Source organism: Nelumbo nucifera, chromosome 1, assembly GCF_055504915.1.
Source record: "Nelumbo nucifera cultivar China Antique chromosome 1, China Antique-T2T, whole genome shotgun sequence".
Taxonomy (NCBI): Eukaryota; Viridiplantae; Streptophyta; class Magnoliopsida; order Proteales; family Nelumbonaceae; genus Nelumbo; species Nelumbo nucifera.
Genome location: NC_142649.1, coordinates 67,317,532 through 67,338,889, shown reverse-complemented (window position 1 = coordinate 67,338,889; position 21,358 = coordinate 67,317,532). Strand labels below are relative to the sequence as shown.

The following is a 21,358-nucleotide window of genomic DNA, read 5'->3' as shown; positions in this document are numbered from 1 at the left end:
TTCTTGATCCAGGGTACTTCAACTCAAACGTCAACTTCAAAACCTCAAGAATGGGAACTTGTCTATCAGCGATTATGTTCAGAAAGACAAAACAATTACATATAATCTTTCTGCAGTCTCAGAACTAGTAGCAAAAGAAGATCTAGCTTTATACATTCTATCTAGCTTGGGCAGTGAGTATCAATCCCTTATTACAACCATTACAAATCGAGCTGATGCAGATTAGCTCAATATTAGTGATGTTCTTGGGTTACTTTTGAGTCATGAAGCCTGACTTTTACAACACAAATTTTCTTGTAAAAATCCTAATGCAAATCTTGCAATGAATAACAATAAAAATTTGACTAACAGTTTTAAGCCCTCTCAAAGTTCTTACAATCAAGGCAGGGGTAGCATCAATTGTGGCAGAGGCAGGGGGCGTGGTGGTCAGCACAAGGTCGTGGAAGAGGAAGTAGAGAACACTTTGCATCCGACAAATCCTACAGCCTTTCACAGTGGCATTTCACACAACGGCTCTACGTCAGGAAGTGGATTTGATCTAATTTGGTATCCAGATAGTGGCGCCACTCATCACATGACACCGGATGCTGATAATGTACAACTCCGAACTGAATACCGAGGTTTTGATCAAATCAAGATTGGTAATGGAATAGGTTTGACTATAAATAATATAGGGTTGGCTTCTCTAGTTTGCAATCATAATCGGTTTGCCTTGAAGAATAACTTCCATGTTCCTTCTTACTAAAAATTTTCTATATGTAAATAGATTTACCAAGGGTAATAATCTGATTTTTGAATTTCATCCGAATTTCTTTGTCTTGAAGGACCATACGGGGAGAGTTTTACTCCGAGGACCTAGTAGAGACGGACTCTATTAGTTTCTTGGAGCAGTTCAGCACAAGATAGAGAACTCGACAACTTTTATAGGCGAGAAAACTTCTTTGGCAGAATGGCATCAACGACTTGGTCATGCATCTCTTCGAGTTGTGAAGAATATTATTTCTAAATTTGGTTTACCTTATTTTGGATCTCTTAGTTATCCTTTTGTGTGTGAAGCTTGTCAAATGGGTAAAGCCCATCATTTAAGTCTACCATCTTCAACTACCACTATTTCTGCTCCTCTTGAACTAGTTTTTTCTTATGTATGGAGACCTGCCCCAACTTGTCCAATAAAGGTTTTAAATAATATGTTTTATTTATGGATGCATATTCCCGATTTTCATGGATTTTTCCTCTTGAAAGGAAGTCAGATGTGTTTAATACTTTTATTAACTTTAAGATGTTTCAGAGTGATTGGGGTGGCGAATTTTGCAATCTCTGTCGTTATCTTGATAATGCTGGAATTATTCACTGCCTCAATTGTCCTCATACGCATGAGCAGAATGGTAGTGTTGAGCGTAAACATCGGCACGTTATCGAGTCCACGCTGTCTCTACTAGCGTCCTCCTCTCTCCCCCAATCCTTCTTGGCAGATGCTGTTGAAACTGCCGTGTTCCTCATCAATCGATTGCCAACTCCGGGTCTTGGTAATCTCTCTCTTTACGAGAAATTGTTTGGAAAGCCTCCTAATTATTCTATGCTAAAGGTTTTTGGTTGTATGTGTTACCCTCTTCTTCGGCCTTATAATGCACACAAGATGGATTTTCGCTATGCTCCCTATATCTTTATTGGCTACAGCAACAGCCACAAAGGGTCCCGTTGTTACAACCTTGCTACTAGCAAAGAAATAATTGCTAGACATGTTGTCTTCAATGAGCACTCTTTTCTCAGATCAGCACAGTCATTGCCACCTTCCATCCCTATTACTCCCACTAGATTTATTCTTCCTTCCTTGGGCATCATTAATGCTGACACGTGTCCAGCTCCTATTGCTCCTGAGGTATACTCTTCTCCCCTACCATCTATATCTATTACTAATGAGGCATCTGCTACTTCTTCCTCTAAGCCAGAATAGGAAGTTTCTATCAGTGTTGATTCCCTGCTAGTTCTGCACACTCGCCCCATTCAGGAACTGTTGGACACAACTCTTATTGTAGATCTTCCGGCGCGCACTCATACAATGATGACAAGGTCTATGATGTCTAGGTCGACTCAGGTGTTAACTGCTACTTTCCATCCTCTCCCAATTGCTTTACTGCATGATGTTCATACTCATGAGAAGGAGCCCTCCTCTTATGGATAGGCTTCCAAGTCTCCTCATTGGCGGGCTACCATGGTTGCTGAATTTCATGCCTTTCTTCAGAATGGTACTTGGGAACTGGTTCCCTATGATGCTTCTATGAATGTGGTTGGCTCCAAGTGGGTTTTCAAAATCAAACGGTACCACGACAGTTTCATTGATCGTTACAAAGCCTTTCTTGTTGCTGAAGGCTTCACTCAGGTTTTGGGCGTAGACTTTACTAGGACTTTCAGTCCTGTGGTCAAACCTACTACTGTGCGCACTGTTCTTGCTCTTGTAGTTTCTCGTGGTTGGGACATTCACTAGTTGGATGTTCATAATGCCTTTCTTAATGGATTTATTACTGAGATTATTTTTATGTGTCAACCGAAAGGCTTTGAGGACAACAATTATCCCCATCATGTCTAGAAACTTCATAAGGCCCTCTATGGGCTCAAACAGGCTCCTCGAGCTTGGTTTTCCCGGTTGAGCAACTGTTTATATGATCTCGGTTTTTGGGGTTCCCAATGTGACCACTCTCTGTTCATTTACCATTTACATCATTGTTTAAATTGATGATATTATTATTATTGGATCCTCCTCTACTCATGTTTCTCAGCTTATCAGCAATTTATCTCAGACCTTTGCTTTGAATGACTTAGGGTCGTTGCACTACTTTCTTGGTATTGAATCTCATCGTGATGCAACTGGATTGTTTCTTTCTCAATGTAAGTATATTTCTGTTGAAGACTAAACTTGCTATCGACAAACCCGTTTCTAGTCCAATGGACACCTCATCCCGGATCTCTCGGTTTAATGGTTAACCGATCTCTGATCCCACTCAGTACTAGAGCATTGTACGTGCTCTTTAGTATGTCACTCTAACAAGGCCAGATGTTGCCTTTGCAGTGAATAAAGTTTGTCAATTTTTACAAGCTTCTACTGATGAACACTGGGGTGCAGTAAAAAGGATTCTGAGGTATCTCAAAGGAACCATTAACTCCGGTTTGTTTTTCTTGGCACACTCATCAGACACCTTAACAGCATACTCTGACGTAGATTGGGCTGGTTGTCCTAATGACAGACGTTCTACTGGTAGATATGGTATTTTTCTTGGTTCTCATTTAATTTCGTGGAGCACAAAGAAGCAGCCTACAATAGCTCGGTTTAGCACAGAGGCTGAATTTCGAGCTCCAGCTAATGCTACTATGAAACTATTGTGGCTGAACTCTCTTCTCTACGGTCTGGGTGTCAACTCCCAATCGCCACCGGTTCTCTACTTCAATAATATTGGGGCCATGTACCTTGCTGCTCATCCCATTTTTCGTGCTCGCACTAAACACATTGAGGTCGATTTTCACTTTCTTCGTGATCTTATTCTTAAAAAGTCCTTGGTGGTGCGGTTCCTTCCTACTGAAAACCAGATTGCAGATATTTTCACTAAGCCTTTGTCGTCGTACCGGTTCGAACAACTTAGGTCTAAGCTTCATATGCTTCCTGCCCATTTTCACTTGAGGGGGCATATTGAGGAGTCGACCAGCCCTAGGCTTCCTCCTACCAAAGAGTGCTCTAGATTTGCTACCAAAGAGAGCACTAGTCTTCCTGCTAAAAATGGACTAGCTACTATTCAGATAATCCCTACCATATAGAGACCAATCAAAGCAAAAAGGAAACTCTCCTCTTAAGAAGTTTCCTAATAAAGCTCTTGCCTTAATTTATTATTTGTATTGTTGTAATTGTTTCCAATTCATTCATTATTATTCTTGTATATATACAGCCTTGTACAAGATCTTAATGTGCTAATAAAATTCAACCCATTCTTTTAGATAAGCTTTAATTCCATTAAAAGACGAATAGTGATTGATGACCAGCTCTATACAAATTAAACTAAAGAATTCTTCCAAAATTAGGTTTGATGAATACTTCAATTCAAACCCATCACCCCAAAATTCCAAGTTTGTAAGAATCTTCAATTGGGTATTGTACCAGACTACTCTTTTATTAACTGCAGTTACTGTTGGAGCAGTGAAGCATCCATCGATTATTACAAATAATGCTGCCTGTGTCTGCGACACTTTCTTTTCTTTCTCTGCTGGAGACCCGGGATCTTGTTGTCTTCTTTCTCCCTCACCATCCCTTTCTTCCTCGGCATTTTTTCTGTTCAACTTCAATTAATCCCGCGTGAGGGTCACCAGTTCACGTGAAACTGCGGTGGATGCATGCATATTATTCATGGTGGACCATATCTCCTTTTTAACCTTGATAAAAAGTTTGATGTTACAACCCAACAGCTAGAATTGTGTCCCAACACGCAGAGTAGTACTGTAATTATGTTTTTCCATGTTATTTCATGAAGATGTTCCACTCCACCTTTTTAATGTATGGATCCAGCTGACCGTTGGATTTGTGCATATTCATATATACATACATACATACAACCTGAAACCACATTAACTTTAAGTAAATAGCTATATATCAGACTACAGCAAAGTTTTATACATCATTTGGTGGAACATCATTGATTTATAAATGTATATATCGTTGAGTTAGAATTTAATTAGTGAACCGATTGTCATATACTGGTATTCAAAAACAGATTAATTATTATTTGTTTTCTATATTGGAAAGTTGAGTTTATTACCTGTGTCTGTGTCATGTACGTCTAACACTGATGCCTCATCTCGGTTACGTTGATACGTATCAATACTTTAAACCATGGGTGCAACTTGGGTTGATTGAGTATCTGTTCAACTTTTTTTTATTTATTTTTTCATAAAGATACTTTTATTTAGGTTAAATTTTAAATGCTACGGTGGATTAGTTATATTGGGTTGCAACAAATATTCAAATATCACAATGCATCGTTGCCTATCATACGATTAAACCTGTTCATGGCCGGGTTCAGGCTTGACTTTTGCCAAAATTCTAATGGGCCTGATCCAAAGCTTAAGCCCAAAACAGTGTAAAATTGAGCCTGGACTCCTGACTCATGAACAAATCTACATAGGATATGCAACAGTTTTTAAATGCACTAAATGAAGGATTTCTTTTAGGTGTTCAGATCTCTTATTCATACATCACTATAGCCACACATTGAAAACATCTCACATAATTGCATGTTATACCATTCATGGGGAGATATTTCCAATGTACAGCTATAGTGTCCTGTAGGTGGGATTCTAGTGGGCAGGAGATCTGGATTGCTTTTTGTGTTTAGATCTCCTGAGTTCAGATTTGCGCCCCACAACATCTCACAGCACATCCCCTCTGTATATTGGGAACATCTCCCAATGATGATATCATCAATTCTGATATTATCATCAGGAGATATTCTCAATACACAGCGGTAATATGTTGGAGAAGTATGGGAGATATTCCGCACATGCAACTGGTACATGCAAGGTAGGTGTGAGGACCGGTAGGTGCGAGGAGCAGATCCTGACTCGGTAGATAGGTTGGTTTTCAACACCCATCCAACCAAACTGAAAGTCTAGAAAAGTTTATTTAATGCATTTGGCACGTATCAATACTTTGAGCCTAACATGATGTACTATTATTAATGGGTGTGGATGGTTGGTAGATGGGTTGGTTTTCAACATCCATGCCATCCATTTCCTACCCTGGTTCTAACTTTTAACACACCGAGTTAGGTTAAGAGTTGATCTTAACCCAAACCAACTGCATGCACTGAGTTGCATCATTACATTTTAGTTGGGCTTCATCTGGCCACATCACCCATGTATGTGTTCATTCCGGCATTTCTAGAGTGGAGTCCGGATCTGCTGCACTTCTACACTTTCAGTCTATCACAAGTTCAGAACTTCATCATTACATGCGTGTTGTCGTATGCATAGGTATTCACACTCCTACAATGTGAGGCTGAAAGTGCAGGAAAAAAGTGCAACATATCTTTACTAGCAATAGGGTCCTCTTCTTTTTGGGTAGTAGTGCTAGAGTGGTCCTAAAGGGCTTAATTCTGAGATGGTCTGATGCCCTTGAGATTCCGGCATTTCTCTTTGTTTGCTTGTTCGTTTCTTTTTCTTTCTTTTTTTTTTGTTTTTTCTTTTCTGAAATTGTAGGAAAAGGTCTAATGCCTTGGGATCCACCATGTATGAAATGTGTGGTGTCGGATCATGTTGGGAGGGTGTTGGAACACATTTTATTGACAGGTGATTCGAACTCTAAATTGGATCATATCCATCAGATTTCAATCTAATTCAGATTGCAAATGACTATTAAATTGTGTTAACAAGTGAAACAAAAAATGATCACATATTATTAATAAAATGAACCAAAAATGACTTTAATATTGTATTTCATGAATAAAATGAGTTAAAAATAATATTTAGGAAACTTGAACCATAACAATTTAAGTAAAAACACAACACTCAAACCACCCTTGCAAATAGATACAATATAAATTTTCAATATATATGAATATATACATTTAAATCAAATCGAATTGAATTTTATTGGGCTGGTGGGGGTGGATCCGTATTTGCTCCAATTATAAATGGATCAAATTCGGATTAGAGATGGCAATTTTCCTTGTCATTGTTGAGTACCCAGCTTCTCCGACTCCATTGGGTTGGAGATGGATATTGCATTGGCGGGTATGACTGGCAATCTTGACCCCGATCAATTTGACTCTAAATTGGATCATATCCATTAGATTTGAATCTAATTCAAATTGCGAATGACTATTAAATTGTGTTAACAAGAGAAACAAAAAAATGATCATATATTATTAATAAAATGAACCAAAAATGACTTTAATATTGTATTTCATGAATAAAATGAGTTAAAAATAATATTTAGGAAACTTGAACCATAACAATTTAAGTAAAAACACAACACTCAAACCACCTTTGCAAATAGATACAATATAAATTTTCAATATATATGAATATATACATTTAAATCAAATTGAATTGAATTTTATTGGGCTAGTGGGGGTGGATCCATATTTGCTCCAATTATAAATGGATCAAATTTGGATTAGGGATGGCAATTTTCGCTGTCATTGTTGGGTACCCATCTTCTCCGACCCCATTGGGTTGGGAATGGAGATTGCCTTGGTAGGTATGGCTAGCAATCTTGACCCCAACCCATTTGACCTGCCCAACCCACCCATTTTATTTAAGAGTCAATATAGGTCGAGTAACCTATTAGGGTGAGGATGGGTTGGGTTGCGCGGGTCAAGATGGGTTGGATCAAAGTTAAGCCCTATCTATAGTCGCCAACTCTCAAATAAAACAACAGTTAACATGACTCGAACTCAGGCCTCTTTACATGTCCACATCTCATTACAAATCCAAACCACCATACCACATTTTATTTTGTGATTAAAAGTGAAATAAAATAGATTTTATTAACTTTCGTGTTCACATGCAATTTTATACGAAAGAACTTTTACAAAAGTAATTTTATATTACACAAAAGTAGTTTTACAAATGTACTTTTACACGAAATTACTTTTTTGAAAAGTACTTTTATGAACAGTTTTACAAAAAGTACTTTTACGAAAATACTTTTATGAAACCATAAAAGCACTTTTACACAAACACTTTTATGAAAGCATAAAAGCACTTTTATAAAAGTATTTTTACAAAAGTAAGTACTTTTATGAAAAGTTCTGCATTTTTTTCATTTTATGCAATTTTCTGCTATTTTCTACATTTTCTAGTATTTTCTGCACTTTCTGCAAATTTCTGGTATTTTTTTACATTTTCTACATTTTTTGGTGTTTTTTTTTTGCAAAAGTTCTACATTTTTAGTAATTTTCTGGTATTTTCCACAATTTCGTAATTTTTGTTTTTTTTTTGTATTTATCTGAATTTTCTGTAATATTTTGGTATTCTTTACTACTTTTTGCATTTTTTAGTATACAGGTTGATCTGACCCGTTTTTGTTACGTGACAATCTTAAGATGATTCTCTCAAAAATGTTTTTTCGGATATATGTATTAACCCAACCCGGCCCCTTTCTGCCCTGTGACTAACCTTGAGAGAGAGAGAGAGAGAGAGAGGGTTCTATGAATCCGTTCCCTGGCAATCCAAACTCTGAAGGACGACAGCCCTAAGAAGCAAGAAGGACGAGCCAAAACAAAACCTTTGGGAAGTAAAGCATTTTATCCCTTCCCTCTTCTGTTTCCCAAGTGAAGTTGAGCCGTCCCCTTCAAAAGTGTTTCAAGTTGAAACCAAAAAACTAAGAGGAGGGAAATCCCCTGGCAAATGGCGCTACTAGCGGGTGGGGCATCATCCCATTCGGATTGGTCTGCCCTTTGTCTCCCTCTTGGAACCTTCCACTTTTGCCACCCTCTTCTTACATTTTCCTTGTGCTTGTGGGTCCTTCAGTTAATGTGGGCCCACCTACGTGAGTGTGAAATCTTTGGTGTTAAGTGGGCTGTGGGCCGGACATATGATGACACTGAGGAGGGAGGGGGTGTTGAGAAGATAAGATCCCAATCAGACGTTAATAAAAAGGTTGGAATTGTACTGGATTGAATTGCTTCCTCCTTGTTGCAAGGGATGACTCAGGCAACAATTTTGCAAGATGGAGCTTTAGGTGTGATTTCATGGAACTGGAAGTGTTGAAGTTACCTCTCAATTGTGTGGGTATGGAATATGAAATATCAATGGCAGATGAGGGTTGTTACTTGTCACTGACAATGCCTACTCTACACTACTTGGCGTTGTTACTCTTTACTCCCCATTCAGCCATTCCCAATAGAGACTGACTGGTTGGTGCCTTGGTGAAGAAACTTCTGTCATTAAGTTTCCTTTGGTATATAAACTAAGGCTAACACCGGAGAGAATACACACTCTTCAGTCCTTGGCTTCCTTAAGTAGCAGGAAAGGGAAGTGTGATGAAAAGGAGCTCCTTAAACAACACGTACGATCAGTTCCCCTCTCTCTCTCTCTCTCTCTCGCCTTTTTCTGAAGCTTACACTGAGGGAGGAGATTAACCATCGAATCTCTGTTTCAATGGCTGAAGTTATGCGTAGTTCCTTTATGTTGATGCTTCTCATGATTATTATATCGGTGATTGTTGGGGAGAAAAGGATAGCAGCTCAAGTTCATCATGTGGTTGGAGACGATCATGGGTGGGATCCATCTTCCAATATCGGAGCCTGGTCGTCCGGTAGGATTTTCAGGGTCGGCGACAAAATCTGTAAGCTCTCTCTCTCTGATCCACCGGATCGTTTATATACTCTTTTTTCCTTTCTTTTATCTGGGTCTTACGAGAGAACTCTCATCTCGGAAGTAATCCAGATTAATTGCTGCTTCTCACTTAATTATCAGAAATATTACTTCATCTTTCCCTTGACCTGCCAAGTTGGGCTGTGAGACACCATCCCTCACACCTGAGATATATTAACCGACTACCGGAGAGTAAAACAAGTTGCACTGTGCACAAGAATCAGGCGGTGGTGATGTCTGGGGTGGTTTGCTCGGGCCCCAGCACATTTCCTATCCTAGTCTTATAATCTGATCGTACGATGTTACTTTTTTTTTTTGGGGGGGGGGGGGCGTTGGGTGGCATTTGGCAGGGTTTGCCTATTCTGTTGCGCAGGAAAGCATTGCAGAGTTGAAAAGCAAAGAGGAATTCGATTCATGCGATACCAGTAATCCAATCAGGATGTACACTGATGGCTTGGATAGCATCTCCTTTGACGCAGAAGGCACCCACTACTTCACCAGTGGCAGGCCGGAGAGCTGCAAGAAGGGTCTCAAGTTTAACGTCGAGGTGTTGCCACAGCCTAAAACAAAAGAGGAGGCGATGATGATCGTTTCTACAGATGATGCCGTGGCCACTGGACCCACCCCATCTGCTTCCACGCGTGGACTCCCTTCTAGCTTGTGGGTTGGTTTGCTCTTGCTTTGCTTCTCTCAGTTTTAGGATGCTGTTACTTAAACCTACGATGATGATCTCTCATTTCAGCTTAACTGATCAGTATGATTATGGGTGTGTGGATTGTTGGTTATAAGAACGCCGGTTAAGTTTATTTGATTTACTTTTTCAGTTCTCTCAAGAGTTTGAATCATGTTTCAAGTTTCAATTTATATGACTATGGGTTATAGTTATGGCATTCTTGTTAACGAATCCAAATTCATGGGATTAATTAGATGAGATAATCCAGGAAAGCCTTCCACTTCAAAATCTGGGACAGAGTTACACTGTAATTCTATATCCACATCCTCTGTTCTGTAAATGGATCTTGTCCTCTTCCCAAAAATGTAGGAGCGATGAGGAAGAGCCACCGAGTTTGATCGATGGGGATGGTAGCTTGGAAATGGCACCAACCAAAACCAGAGTGCTCACTAGAACAATCATGTGCTCTCCTCTGTCCAAAATCAGAGATCCAAATGTTACTTCTGTCCGTCTTTGAAGCAATGAATGAAGCTAATAATCTGCCTCGCCTATTTGCGAGTAAGGTCCTCAAGCAATCTGGTTTCCTCACCTGTGGGCTTGCCGGAGCCTCTACCTTTAATCTTCTCCGTCATTATCAATGAAATCCCTTGAATTTTACCAAAAGTTTAGAAGTGAATACTAGACGCATCATGTAGCCTATAAAGAAATGATGATCATTTGGATGGTTATAGGACTACGTGAAGGCTAAAGCAACTGGATCATATAAATAGTTATCAATCATCCAAACCAAAGATAAAAAAATCGTTACGTATTAGCCCGTATCAGCCCATATCAGTCGATACATATTGTATTGGACCCTTCCCGATACGCCCCTACAGGGGTTGTATCAGGTTAGGGCCTGGTTCAGAGAGTAATCGGACTTAAATTGGCCCCTTTAAACTAAAATTGAAAAAAAAAAGGGCCGATACTGGCCAATACGCCCTACCGGTGTATCAGCCAGTATCGAAACTTTAAACCTTGATCCAAACCCTATCCCTACCATATGGAGCCGGCCACATGAGTCCTATTTCCTCAGTTTTGTTTAACCCCGGATTGGAGATGGACTACCTCCTTTGTGTCATGAAACCAAAAAAAGAGTCCGGATGTGCTAATCACAGTACATTGCTGGTCACTTGCACTATACATCGGAAATATCATACGTCAACTCACAACAACCAAATATTCTTACCCAAAAGTAAAAGAAATCTTCTGTTTTCCTGTCAAATCGCACTTATAACATAAAAAGAAAGTTCCATCTCCATCATGTTTTCATCTTAAATGAATTATTGACTTGTTATCTTCCTCTTCATATTCTTTTTTATTTTTTCAAACCTCGCATGGGTCATATTCCTCTACGCCATTAGTCCCAACTGAATGAGAAAACTATGTGAGAAAGAAAGCAATAGTACGTAGGATTGAACCAACTTCTATGGCTGAAGCCTGGAGGGTTGAGGGTTTATCGTGCATTTTATGGTGATAGTTCCGGTTATTTACATAGTATACATTGAATGAAGGCGGGTATATGTAAGGCACATTGACATGCAGAGGCTAAGGTGGTCTAGAGTAACAGAATTGTAGAGTTTGTTACAGACGCATCAGCCTGAGCTCTATATATGTATCCAACCACAATCAAATGGGTATGAGAGATTTACCTTCCAACAAAATTATCTTTGTTTATTTTCCTTCTTAGAGCCGTGCCTGGAGATCGATATCAGTATAGCCCAGGCTCATCATGTGGTAGGAGTCTTGGAGTTGGAGATAGGGCTGCAAATAAAGGGAAAGGGTATATCCAATCCGATTCAATAAGAAATCCGATCGATCCAAATCCAAAAAGAATCAACCGAATTTTCAAAACTATGATTGGAATTCGAGTATCTAATTTTTTAATTGATTCGATTTGGATTATAATAAAAAAATTGGTGATATAATCTAAATAATATAATATATAATATTTCATAATTAAAGAATTGATCTACTTTTCTAATTTAATCAGATTTGTTAAAATCAAAGGAGATATCCAAAATATGGTTCTTAACGGATTGAATTCAGATTCGAATCGAGGCAGCCCTAAGAGGGGGTTGGAAAATGGGTACAGTACAAACTCTACGGACTATTTCTGTGAGCACATTATGGACTATTTCTGTGTGAGTCTAGGAGCTTGTTCGCAAAGTGGTGTCAATTATAGATTTACAGTGCGTAGTAGACAGGCAAAAAACGTAAAAGAAAAATTAAATGACATGAATTTTCAGGTTACTGGTACGTTACAGAAAACTAACCTCACCATTGTTCAGATTTCAGAACAAGAAGCCCTACAATATTTTTCTTTTTTCTCACAAGGAGAAAGTATGTGGCAGGGTCTAGATTGTAATGCACGAAATTGTTACCTCAAGAAAAAGTGAAAAACCAGATTTGGGAAAAGAAAAGCTTGAATTTAAGACCCAGACATCATTTATCTCTCAACACAATCCAATTGGATCCGTTGCTCTTTTGTATCTTAGAGATTCTCCTCACAATTGCTGCGAAAGCTGACTTGTCCTGCAACAATTAATCCTCACAAGTTAGATCAAACATACTGCCAACCAGATTGTTTGGAACACATATTCTATTGGTGTTTTTTTTTTTTTTGCCTTTATGTTTTAGTTCAGGCCGAGAAGCATGAACGAATTCTACAATAAGACAAGATATCCACAATATGTAATCAGTCATAACATTATACAGTATTGAGGCATGTATAGATGAATATCCGAGTCCAATTAGAACAAAGGAATAAACCCACAGACGGTTTAGACCATGCTCAACAAGTAGGACAAGGAACTTAACTCATCCTTATTCCTAACTATTTCGTGTTAACTAAATTAAAGATTTTTTCTTGAACCTCGACATAGCCATTTCTAGGTTCAAATCCTCTTCTTTCGGAAGTTTTGGCCCTCTCAACTCTATAAATAGGGGTCTTGGGAGCCTTGGTGGGGAACTAGTCACAATGCTCAATAAGAGCAATTGAGTGGAAGGTCTCCCATTGTGGAGAGCAATGTGTTAGCATAGTTTTGGGATAAGCCAATTGGCTCATACCCATGTGGTCCAAGTATGAATTAGGGCCCCTAACTAAGCCATCTCAGGCCCAGGTCACACAGCCAAGCAAACCACTGAAGATATCTCATGTAACACCTCCTATCAAGTTTGTATACTCCAGGAGGACATGTCATCCTAACTAACTCAACACCCCCATGTGCTGGTGAATTGGTATGTTAAACATGATATGCAGAGCATAGTTGTCAAGTAGTTTTGTTCACTAAGTTATAAAATACTTTCATATTTTTTATTTTTTGACATTATAATTATAAAATAGGCATTATTAAACTAGAATACCCATTTTATGTGTTCATGTACTAATTTCTTTTTATTATTTTCTTATTTGTTAGGGTTTAATCAACATAAACATTGCTAACTGCTGTATTGAACCCATGGTTCAAAGTATCAATACACCTCTGTGTATCGGCAGAGGTGTATCAGTACTTATAATGATACTCCCCCTTTTTTTTCTTTGGTTTTCAATTTCATTTTTAAATATATATATATATATATATATATATTATTTTAAAAAATGGGTTCCCGAAAACACCTGTAAACATGTGCATTGGGGCGTGAAAGATACAATACAATACACCCGATATGGGGCATATCGTATCGAAGTTTTGATCCTTGATTGAATCCTCAAAGATTTTAGAACCTGAACCAATAAGCAAGGGAACTTAAAATTTTGTCTAATCAACACATTTTCTTTGTTAGAGTTAGCCGAATAAGGGTAGATTAGTCAACTCACCTTGGTTAAGTTATGAGCTTATGTGGCAGTCTTATTAGAGGTTCTCTGTCCCATACTTAAGCAGGGGCAGTTTAGTCCTTGTACATTTAATTAGAGCCTAATCACTATTAAAAGGTCGACTGATAGGGTTAGCTATCCAGTCGACAGTTCTTTCATCTTCTTCTTCTTCTCCTTCTCTTTCTTCTTCTCCTTACTGGTTCGGACTACTGTAGCAACAGTAGAAACATGGTATCAGAGCGTGACAACTTCAGTTCGTGCTTCAGTTCTCTCCTTTTCTTCTCTGGGCTGTCAATGGAGAAAAGTGGTTCGTCCTAGGCCTGAAACATCACAGCTCTTCTTTTTTCTGGTGCACAGAACCTCCTTTCCTAAGAAAACAACTTCAGCAGTGAATGGTTGGCTGAAGCTCTCAAACGAAGGTTGGTTATCTCTCCTCTATGTGCTGTTGGTATTTCTGGGTTGAAAATATTCAAGAACTTGAGAGGACTGATCAGAACCTAGAGAACTAGGTTGGTTGTTGCCTTGGTTCTTGGAAAAATTCCAAGAACAGGCTGTGTTTACAGTGACCAAATGGTGTAAGGGCTGCTACTGTAGGTGGCCGAATGGTGCAAGGTGTAATGCAATGGTACTAGTTGAGTTTTTGTTGGTCTTGTGGTGCCCTCTTAAAAGCGTTAAAGCAGGTCTGTATTGTGTGTGACAGCTATGGCTGTGTGGTGGTGCTTGTGATGCACAAACTCTGTTGAGTAGTTGTAAGAGAGCTTGCATGTGGTTAGTAAGTGCTGAATTAATGTCGGTGTAGTCTGTGTTTTTTTGTGAAATCAGTAGTGGTGTGGATAAGAACAAAGGCGTGTGTATCTATCATTGTGTTTAGGGACTGCTGTAGGTTCTAGAACATCAAACTCTTGACAGCAGCACTTAGTTGGTGATTGGGAATTCAGATTAGAGGCAGCATTGAAGAGAGTATCATGGCAGCAATGGGAGATGGCTGTAGTGAACAGAAACCTAGTGTGGTGGTTTCCTCTGACTATCTAGGTGTACAGATGACCTCAATTAAACTGTATGGTGAGAACTATGTTCCATGGGCTAAGTCGGTGGAAGTTTTTCTCAAGGCAAAGAGAAAAGTGAAGCATGTGAAAGAAGATAAACCACCGGCTGACTCTCCAGGGTTTGATGATTGGGAACAAGAGGATGCTCAAATCATGACATGGCTATGGAACAGTATGGAACCCAAAATAAGTGCCAACTTCATGTTCTTAGATACAGCTAAGGACATATGGGAACATGCCAAGAAGCTGTATTCTGGGCAAGATAATACTACAAGGGTATATCAGCTCTATCAGGAATACTTTGGTCTGCAACGAGGAAATAAAACCCTAGAAGAGTACTATGCCAGTATGAAGAACCTCAGAAATGAACTCAATGTCTATCATCCTCTCACTCCAGATGTTAAGGTTCAGCAACAACAGAGGGAACAACTAGATGTCACAACGTACTTAGTGGGGTTGAAATCAGAGTATGAACCAGTTAGGGCCCAAATATTGGGGGGCTCTACCCTTCCTACACTTGAGGAAGTGTTTGCTCGGCTTCGCAGGATTTCTTTGGGACAGACAGAATCCCACACAGTCTGATAGATCAGCTTTTGTGATAGCCAGAGGAGGTGGACGTGGTACGAAAGGGGGAGGACATGCCTCCCGAGGAGGTCGTGGTGGTTCCATATTTGGCCATGGTGGTGGTCGTGACTCAGGGGGAGGCCGTGGCAAAGAAAAAGGCAGCTCTACAAGGAAGTGTACCCACTGTGGCAGGGAAGGACATTCCGTAAATTTCTGTTATGATCTTCATGGCCGCCCTCCCTCTAAATGGGCCAATCATGCTGTTGCTGGTGGGGTTGGTGTCAGTGATAATCAACAGGCAGACCTAACTCCTTCCACATCTACATCTGTTTCCGGAAGGGAGATGGTAAGTGTATCGCGTGATGAGTATGAGCGGTTCCTTCAGTCCACTTCACAGCACACTACTGCTACTCTTGCCCACTCAGGTATAGCTTGCCTGTCATCTAAAACCTCTCCTTGGATTATTGACTCTGGAGCCTCTGATCACATGACCGGGACTCCAGGTGTGTTCTCCTTTCTCTCTGAAACTTCCACATCTCAAACTGTTACCCTTGCCAATGGTTCCTCCTCTCCCATCTGTGGTGTTGGCAATGTTGACATGGCTTCTCTTTCTTTATCATCTGTTCTATATGTCCCTAAGTTTCCATTCAATCTTATATCTGTTAGTAAATTAACTAAGACTACTGTTCTGTTACTTTTTTCCCTTCCTCTTGTGTTTTTCAGGATCTCAGGACGGGGAAGAAAATTGGTGGGGGGCATGAAGCTGGTGGATTGTATTATCTGGACGGTGGTGGATCGTCAGTTGCACTTCAGACTTCACTCACTCCTCTACAGTGGCATTGTCGACTGGGACATCCTTCTCTCAAGGCACTCAAGATATTAGTTCCGTCTTTGAGTCATTTGCCAGTGTTACAGTGTGAGTCGTGTCAGTTTGGGAAACATCGTCGTGTTTCCTTCAGTCCTAGAGTTGAAAGTCGTATGTTGAGTCCTTTTGCTTTGGTTCATTCAGATGTTTGGGGCCCGATCAAAATAGAGTCTTATAATGGTTACAAGTATTTTGTCACTTTTATTGATGATTGTTCAAGAATGACATGAATTTATTTAATGAAAGAAAGGAGTGAATTATTTTCCATTTTTCAAAAATTCCATGCTGAAAGACATACACAATTTGGTGTTCCAATCAAAGTTCTTCGTTCAGATAATGGTCGTGAATATTTTCTAACTTCCTTTCAACAGTATTTAGAACAGCATGGTATCATTCATCAAACTTCATGTGCATCCACTCCTCAACAAAATGGGGTGGCTGAACGGAAGAACCGTCATCTCCTTGAAACAGCTCGGTCTATTCTTCATCATATAAGTGTTCCTAAACGGTTTTGGAGTGATGCTGTACTTACTGCATGCTTCCTCATTAATCGGATGCCCTCCTTTATTCTTCATGGTCGGTCTCCCTTCTCTATCTTGTTTCCCACCTTGTCTCCCTTTCCATTAACACCTTGTATCTTTGGCTGTATGTGCTTTGTTCACAATCTGAGTCCTGGAATAGACAAGTTGGATGCACACTCCATTAAGTGTGTCTTTCTTGGCTACTCTCGGACTCAAAAAGGGTACAAGTGTTACAATCCCATTACTCAGAAGTGCCATGTCTGTCCTGATGTCACCTTTTTTGAGTCTATTCCCTTCTTCTCGGGAACTGAAGCATCTTCGTCTCCACCTTTACTTCCTCTTCCTCTTCCGGTCAGTGATCCCGTTCCGGGTGTTCTTGTTGGAGTTGACTCATCACCTCATCCAGTGCAGAGCCTTACTGAACGACCACCAATTCGGCAAGTGTATACACGTCGAACGACACCAGCCCCTCCTCCAGCTTCTACCTTGTCCGCGGATCCTGTCATTGCTCCTGTTGCTGAACCCTCAAGACTTCACCTACCCATTGCCTTACGGAAAGGTAAACGTAGTTCTACTCTCCATCCCATTTCCAATTTTGTTTCAGTATCTCGCCTTTCCGCCTCACATCGCCAGTTTGTTTCACTATTGTCATCTATTTCCATACCTAACAATGTCCAAGAGGCTCTTAGTTCACCTGGGTGGAGGCAGGCAATGGAGGAGGAACTCTCTACTCTTCAGCATACTCACACGTGGGAGCTCACTACTCTTCCTCCTGGTAAGCATGTTGTGGGTTGTAAATGGGTGTATACTGTTAAATACTTGCCAGATGGTAGTGTGGAGCGTCTGAAAGCCAGACTTGTTGCTAAAGGGTATTCACAGTTGTATGGAGTGGACTATATGGAGACCTTCTCTCCAGTGGCTAAGATTAGCTTTGTCCGTGTGTTAATTTCCCTGGCAATATGAAGCAACCACCTGGGTTTGTTGCTCAGGGGGAGGCTGGTAAGGTGTGCAGACTGAAAAAGGCAATTTATGAGTTGAAACAATCGCCTTGTGCTTGGTTCGGGAAGTTTAGTGAAGTGGTGAAGAATTTTGGAATGAAACAATGTTGGGTTGATCACTCAGTGTTCAGCTATGACTCAGAAGCTGGAAAGATTTTATTAGTGGTCTATGTGGATGATATTGTCATAACTGGCAGTGACAAATTGGGGATCGACAAACTCAAGGTCTTTCTGCAAAATCATTTTCAATCAAAAGACCTTGGAACATTGAAGTATTTCTTGGGTATAGAAGTTGCCAGATCAAGACAAGGTGTAAACCTGTGCCAAAGAAAATATGTTCTCGATCTATTGGACGAAACAGGACTGTTAGGTGCAAAATCGGCTGAGACTCCTATGGAACCAAATGTTAAGTTGAGCAGTGATACAGGGGAAATATTTGATGATCCTATAAGGTATAGACGACTAGTGGGGAAGCTGAACTATTTGACTATCACGAGACCAGACATCTCCTTTGCAGTCAGTGTGGTGAGCCAATTTATGCAGAACCCTCGTATATCTCACTGGGATGCAGTTCTTAGAATTGTAAGAGATTTGAAGGGAGCTCCGGGCCGTGGGCTATTGTATAAACCAGGAGGAAAACTTGAAGTAGTTGGGTGCACGGATGCAGATTGGGCGGGCTCTGTGTCTAATAGAAGATCTACTACATGTTACTGCACATTTCTTGGAGGAAATCTTGTGACGTGGAAGAGTAAAAAGCAGACGGTTGTGGCTAGAAACAGTGTTGAAACTGAGTACAGAGCCATGGCACACACTACATGTGAATTAGTGTGGTTGAGGAATCTCCTACAAGAAATCGGGTTCCACATGGATAAACCTATGAAGTTGTATTGTGACAATCAAGCTGCGCTCCATATCTCATCCAACCCTGTTTTTCATGAGAGAACAAAGCACATAGAGATTAATTGCCACTTTGTGAGGGAGAAGGTTCTTACTGGAGAGATAAGCACAGAACATGTAAGCTCAGGTGATCAGTGGGCAGATTTGTTTACAAAAGCCTTAAACTCAGGGAGAGTGAACTATATATGTAACAAGCTGGGATTATATGACATATATTCTCCAGCTTGAGGGGGAGTGTTAGAGTTAGCCAAATAAGGGTAGATTAGTCAACTCACCTTGGTTAAGTTATGAGCTTATGTGGCAGTCTTATTAGAGGTTCTCGGTCCCATACTTAAGCAGGGGCAGTTTAGTCCTTGTACATTTAATTAGAGCCTAATCACTATTAAGAGGTCGACTGATAGGGTTTAGCTATCCAGTCGACAGTTCTTTCTTCTTCTTCTTTTCTTCTTCTTCTTCTCCTTACTGGTTCGGACTACTGTAGCAACAGTAGAAACATTCTTCTTACAGATCTTCTTCTTCTTCTTCTTCCACCTTTTCTTTTCTTCTTTTCCTATAACAAAAGTAGGGGTTCAGCCCCTATATTTTTTTAATTTTCTTTCCTTTGTTCCTTCTCTTCTCATAAAATGTTGATTTTCTAAACTTAAAACATGAAATTTATACTTCTCTTATGAAAATTATGGATAATTATTAAGAAAAGATGGTTATGGAACCTAGGGAACTACCCTAGGATATATGGTTTTACTTAAAAAAAATCCATCGCCTAGGCCCCCTGTCGCCTAGCCTCACCTTGGCGCCTTAAAAACTATGATGTAGAGGTATAAATATCTACCGAGAGCCAAAAAGAGCAATAAGAAACATACTGAATTCTCTTCATCTTCATCTTCTTTTCATCTCCTTCTCTTCCCTTGTATCCATTTCTGGAGGAAGAGCTCCCTCAAAGAACCTTAGCTTTTCATTGAAGTCTATTTACTGGTACCAGAGCCAGGTTCTGGGATGCCCACCACCAGATCCAGTGCCGTAGACAGTCGTGTTGACCAAATGGAAGAGCACCTTCACCGGATTGATGGGAATTTGAAAGAGATGAAAGAAGCCTTAGCAACCTTCATTTCTCAGTTCAAGAGAACCTCCTCAAAGGCTAACAAGGAAAGCAAATAGGAAGGATCCAGCAACGACAGTCATCGGGAAATCTTCCTGGACAAGAAATCAAGATCAACTTCCCCATTTTCTCAGGTGATGATCATGTGCCCTGGATTAATAGGGCTGAACAATATTTTGCATTCCATTCCATGAAGTCCCTGCCTCCTAGAGGCTGCAAATCATAGCGATTCACATGGATGGTGAAGCAAATCTTTGGTATCAGTGGTACCGAAGATCTCATCCACAACTTACCAGGCTTGACTTCATCGAAGCTCTTAATGTTCGATTCGGCCATTCTGGGTATGAAGACTTTGATGAATCTCTAGCTGAGCTATGTTAGACATCTCTTATGCGATGTTGGGGGGTATCAGACTTTGATGAATCTCACAACGATTCACATGGATGTTGAACTAGTGAAGGATGTTGGGGGGTATCAGAGATTAGTGGGGTGATTGCTATACTTATGTATGACACGACCAGACATCTCTTATGCAGTGAGTATGGTGAGTCAATACATGCATGCTCCACGAGTTCAGCATTGGGAGGCTATTGACAGGATACTTTCTTATTTGAAAGGACACCCGGGTAGAGACATATTGTTTGCTGACAATGGACAGTTGAAGTTAGAGGTTTACACAGTTGCTGTTTGGGTAGGATGTCTAGATGACAGGAGATCTACATCAGGAGTTTGCACTCTTGTCGGAGGTAATCTAGTTTCATGGAAGAGTAAGAAACAATAGTTGTGGCAAGGTCAAGTGCAGAAGCTGAATACAGAGCCATGGCACATGGTGTTTCAAAGCTCCTCTGGATCTGTTCCTTGTTAGGGGAGATTGGGATTGAGGCAGAAGAATCTATGATGCTATAATGTGACAATCAAGCAGCAATTAACATTGCCCACAACCCAGTTCAGCATGATAGGATGAAGCCACATCGAAGTGGACAGACATTTTATAAGGGAAAGGGTGACCTCCGGAGAAGTTTGCTTGCCATATGTTGCATATGACTTGCAGTTTGCTGATGTTCTTACAAAAGGTGTTGCAAGAAACAAGCTATAGCATGATCTACACTAGTTGGGAATGTGTGACATTTATTCCCAACTTGAGGAGTGTTGAGTTGTGGGCCGATTTTATTTGTTTTTTTTACATAACTTAGTTAGGTAGTTGTTGGGCCTTAGGCCCATTAGTTTATGTTTAAGTTAAGTGTGACTTTTCAGCTTCTTACAAGTAGCTGACCTACTAAGGGCATACCTGTACTTGTACACTCTTTACTTATGAGTATATAATCTAATGAAAGGGGCGGCCAGATTAGATTTTTGACTTCTCCTCCATTCTCTTCTATCTCTCTTCTCTTTCTTTCTAGCAGAAACCTTTTCTTCTCTTCTTTCTTTTCTTCCTTTTACAGATTTTATATCAAAACAGGTTATCAAATATTTTCTACTCTA

General features: G+C 40.1%; 1 protein-coding gene and 1 long non-coding RNA gene across 3 annotated transcripts in view; one reads left to right on the top strand and one right to left on the bottom strand.

Annotated features, from left to right (window-relative positions):
- Positions 1 to 8,586: 8,586 nt before the first annotated feature.
- Positions 8,587 to 10,245, top strand: LOC104594144 (uncharacterized). The gene is made up of 2 exons (XR_016084347.1): positions 8,587 to 9,331; positions 9,711 to 10,245. It is a non-coding gene; the product is annotated as an uncharacterized LOC104594144 (long non-coding RNA).
- A 2,044-nt stretch (positions 10,246 to 12,289) lies between these two features.
- Positions 12,290 to 21,358, bottom strand: part of LOC104594145 (transcription initiation factor IIF subunit alpha-like) — a 46,145-nt gene continuing 37,076 nt past the window's right edge. For both annotated transcript variants that reach the window (XM_010254314.3, XM_010254315.3), the window contains exon 10: positions 12,290 to 12,607. In XM_010254314.3, the coding sequence (XP_010252616.1) occupies positions 12,518 to 12,607 (90 nt within the window). In that variant the 3' untranslated portion in view covers positions 12,290 to 12,517. The remainder of the gene's footprint in view (positions 12,608 to 21,358) is intronic.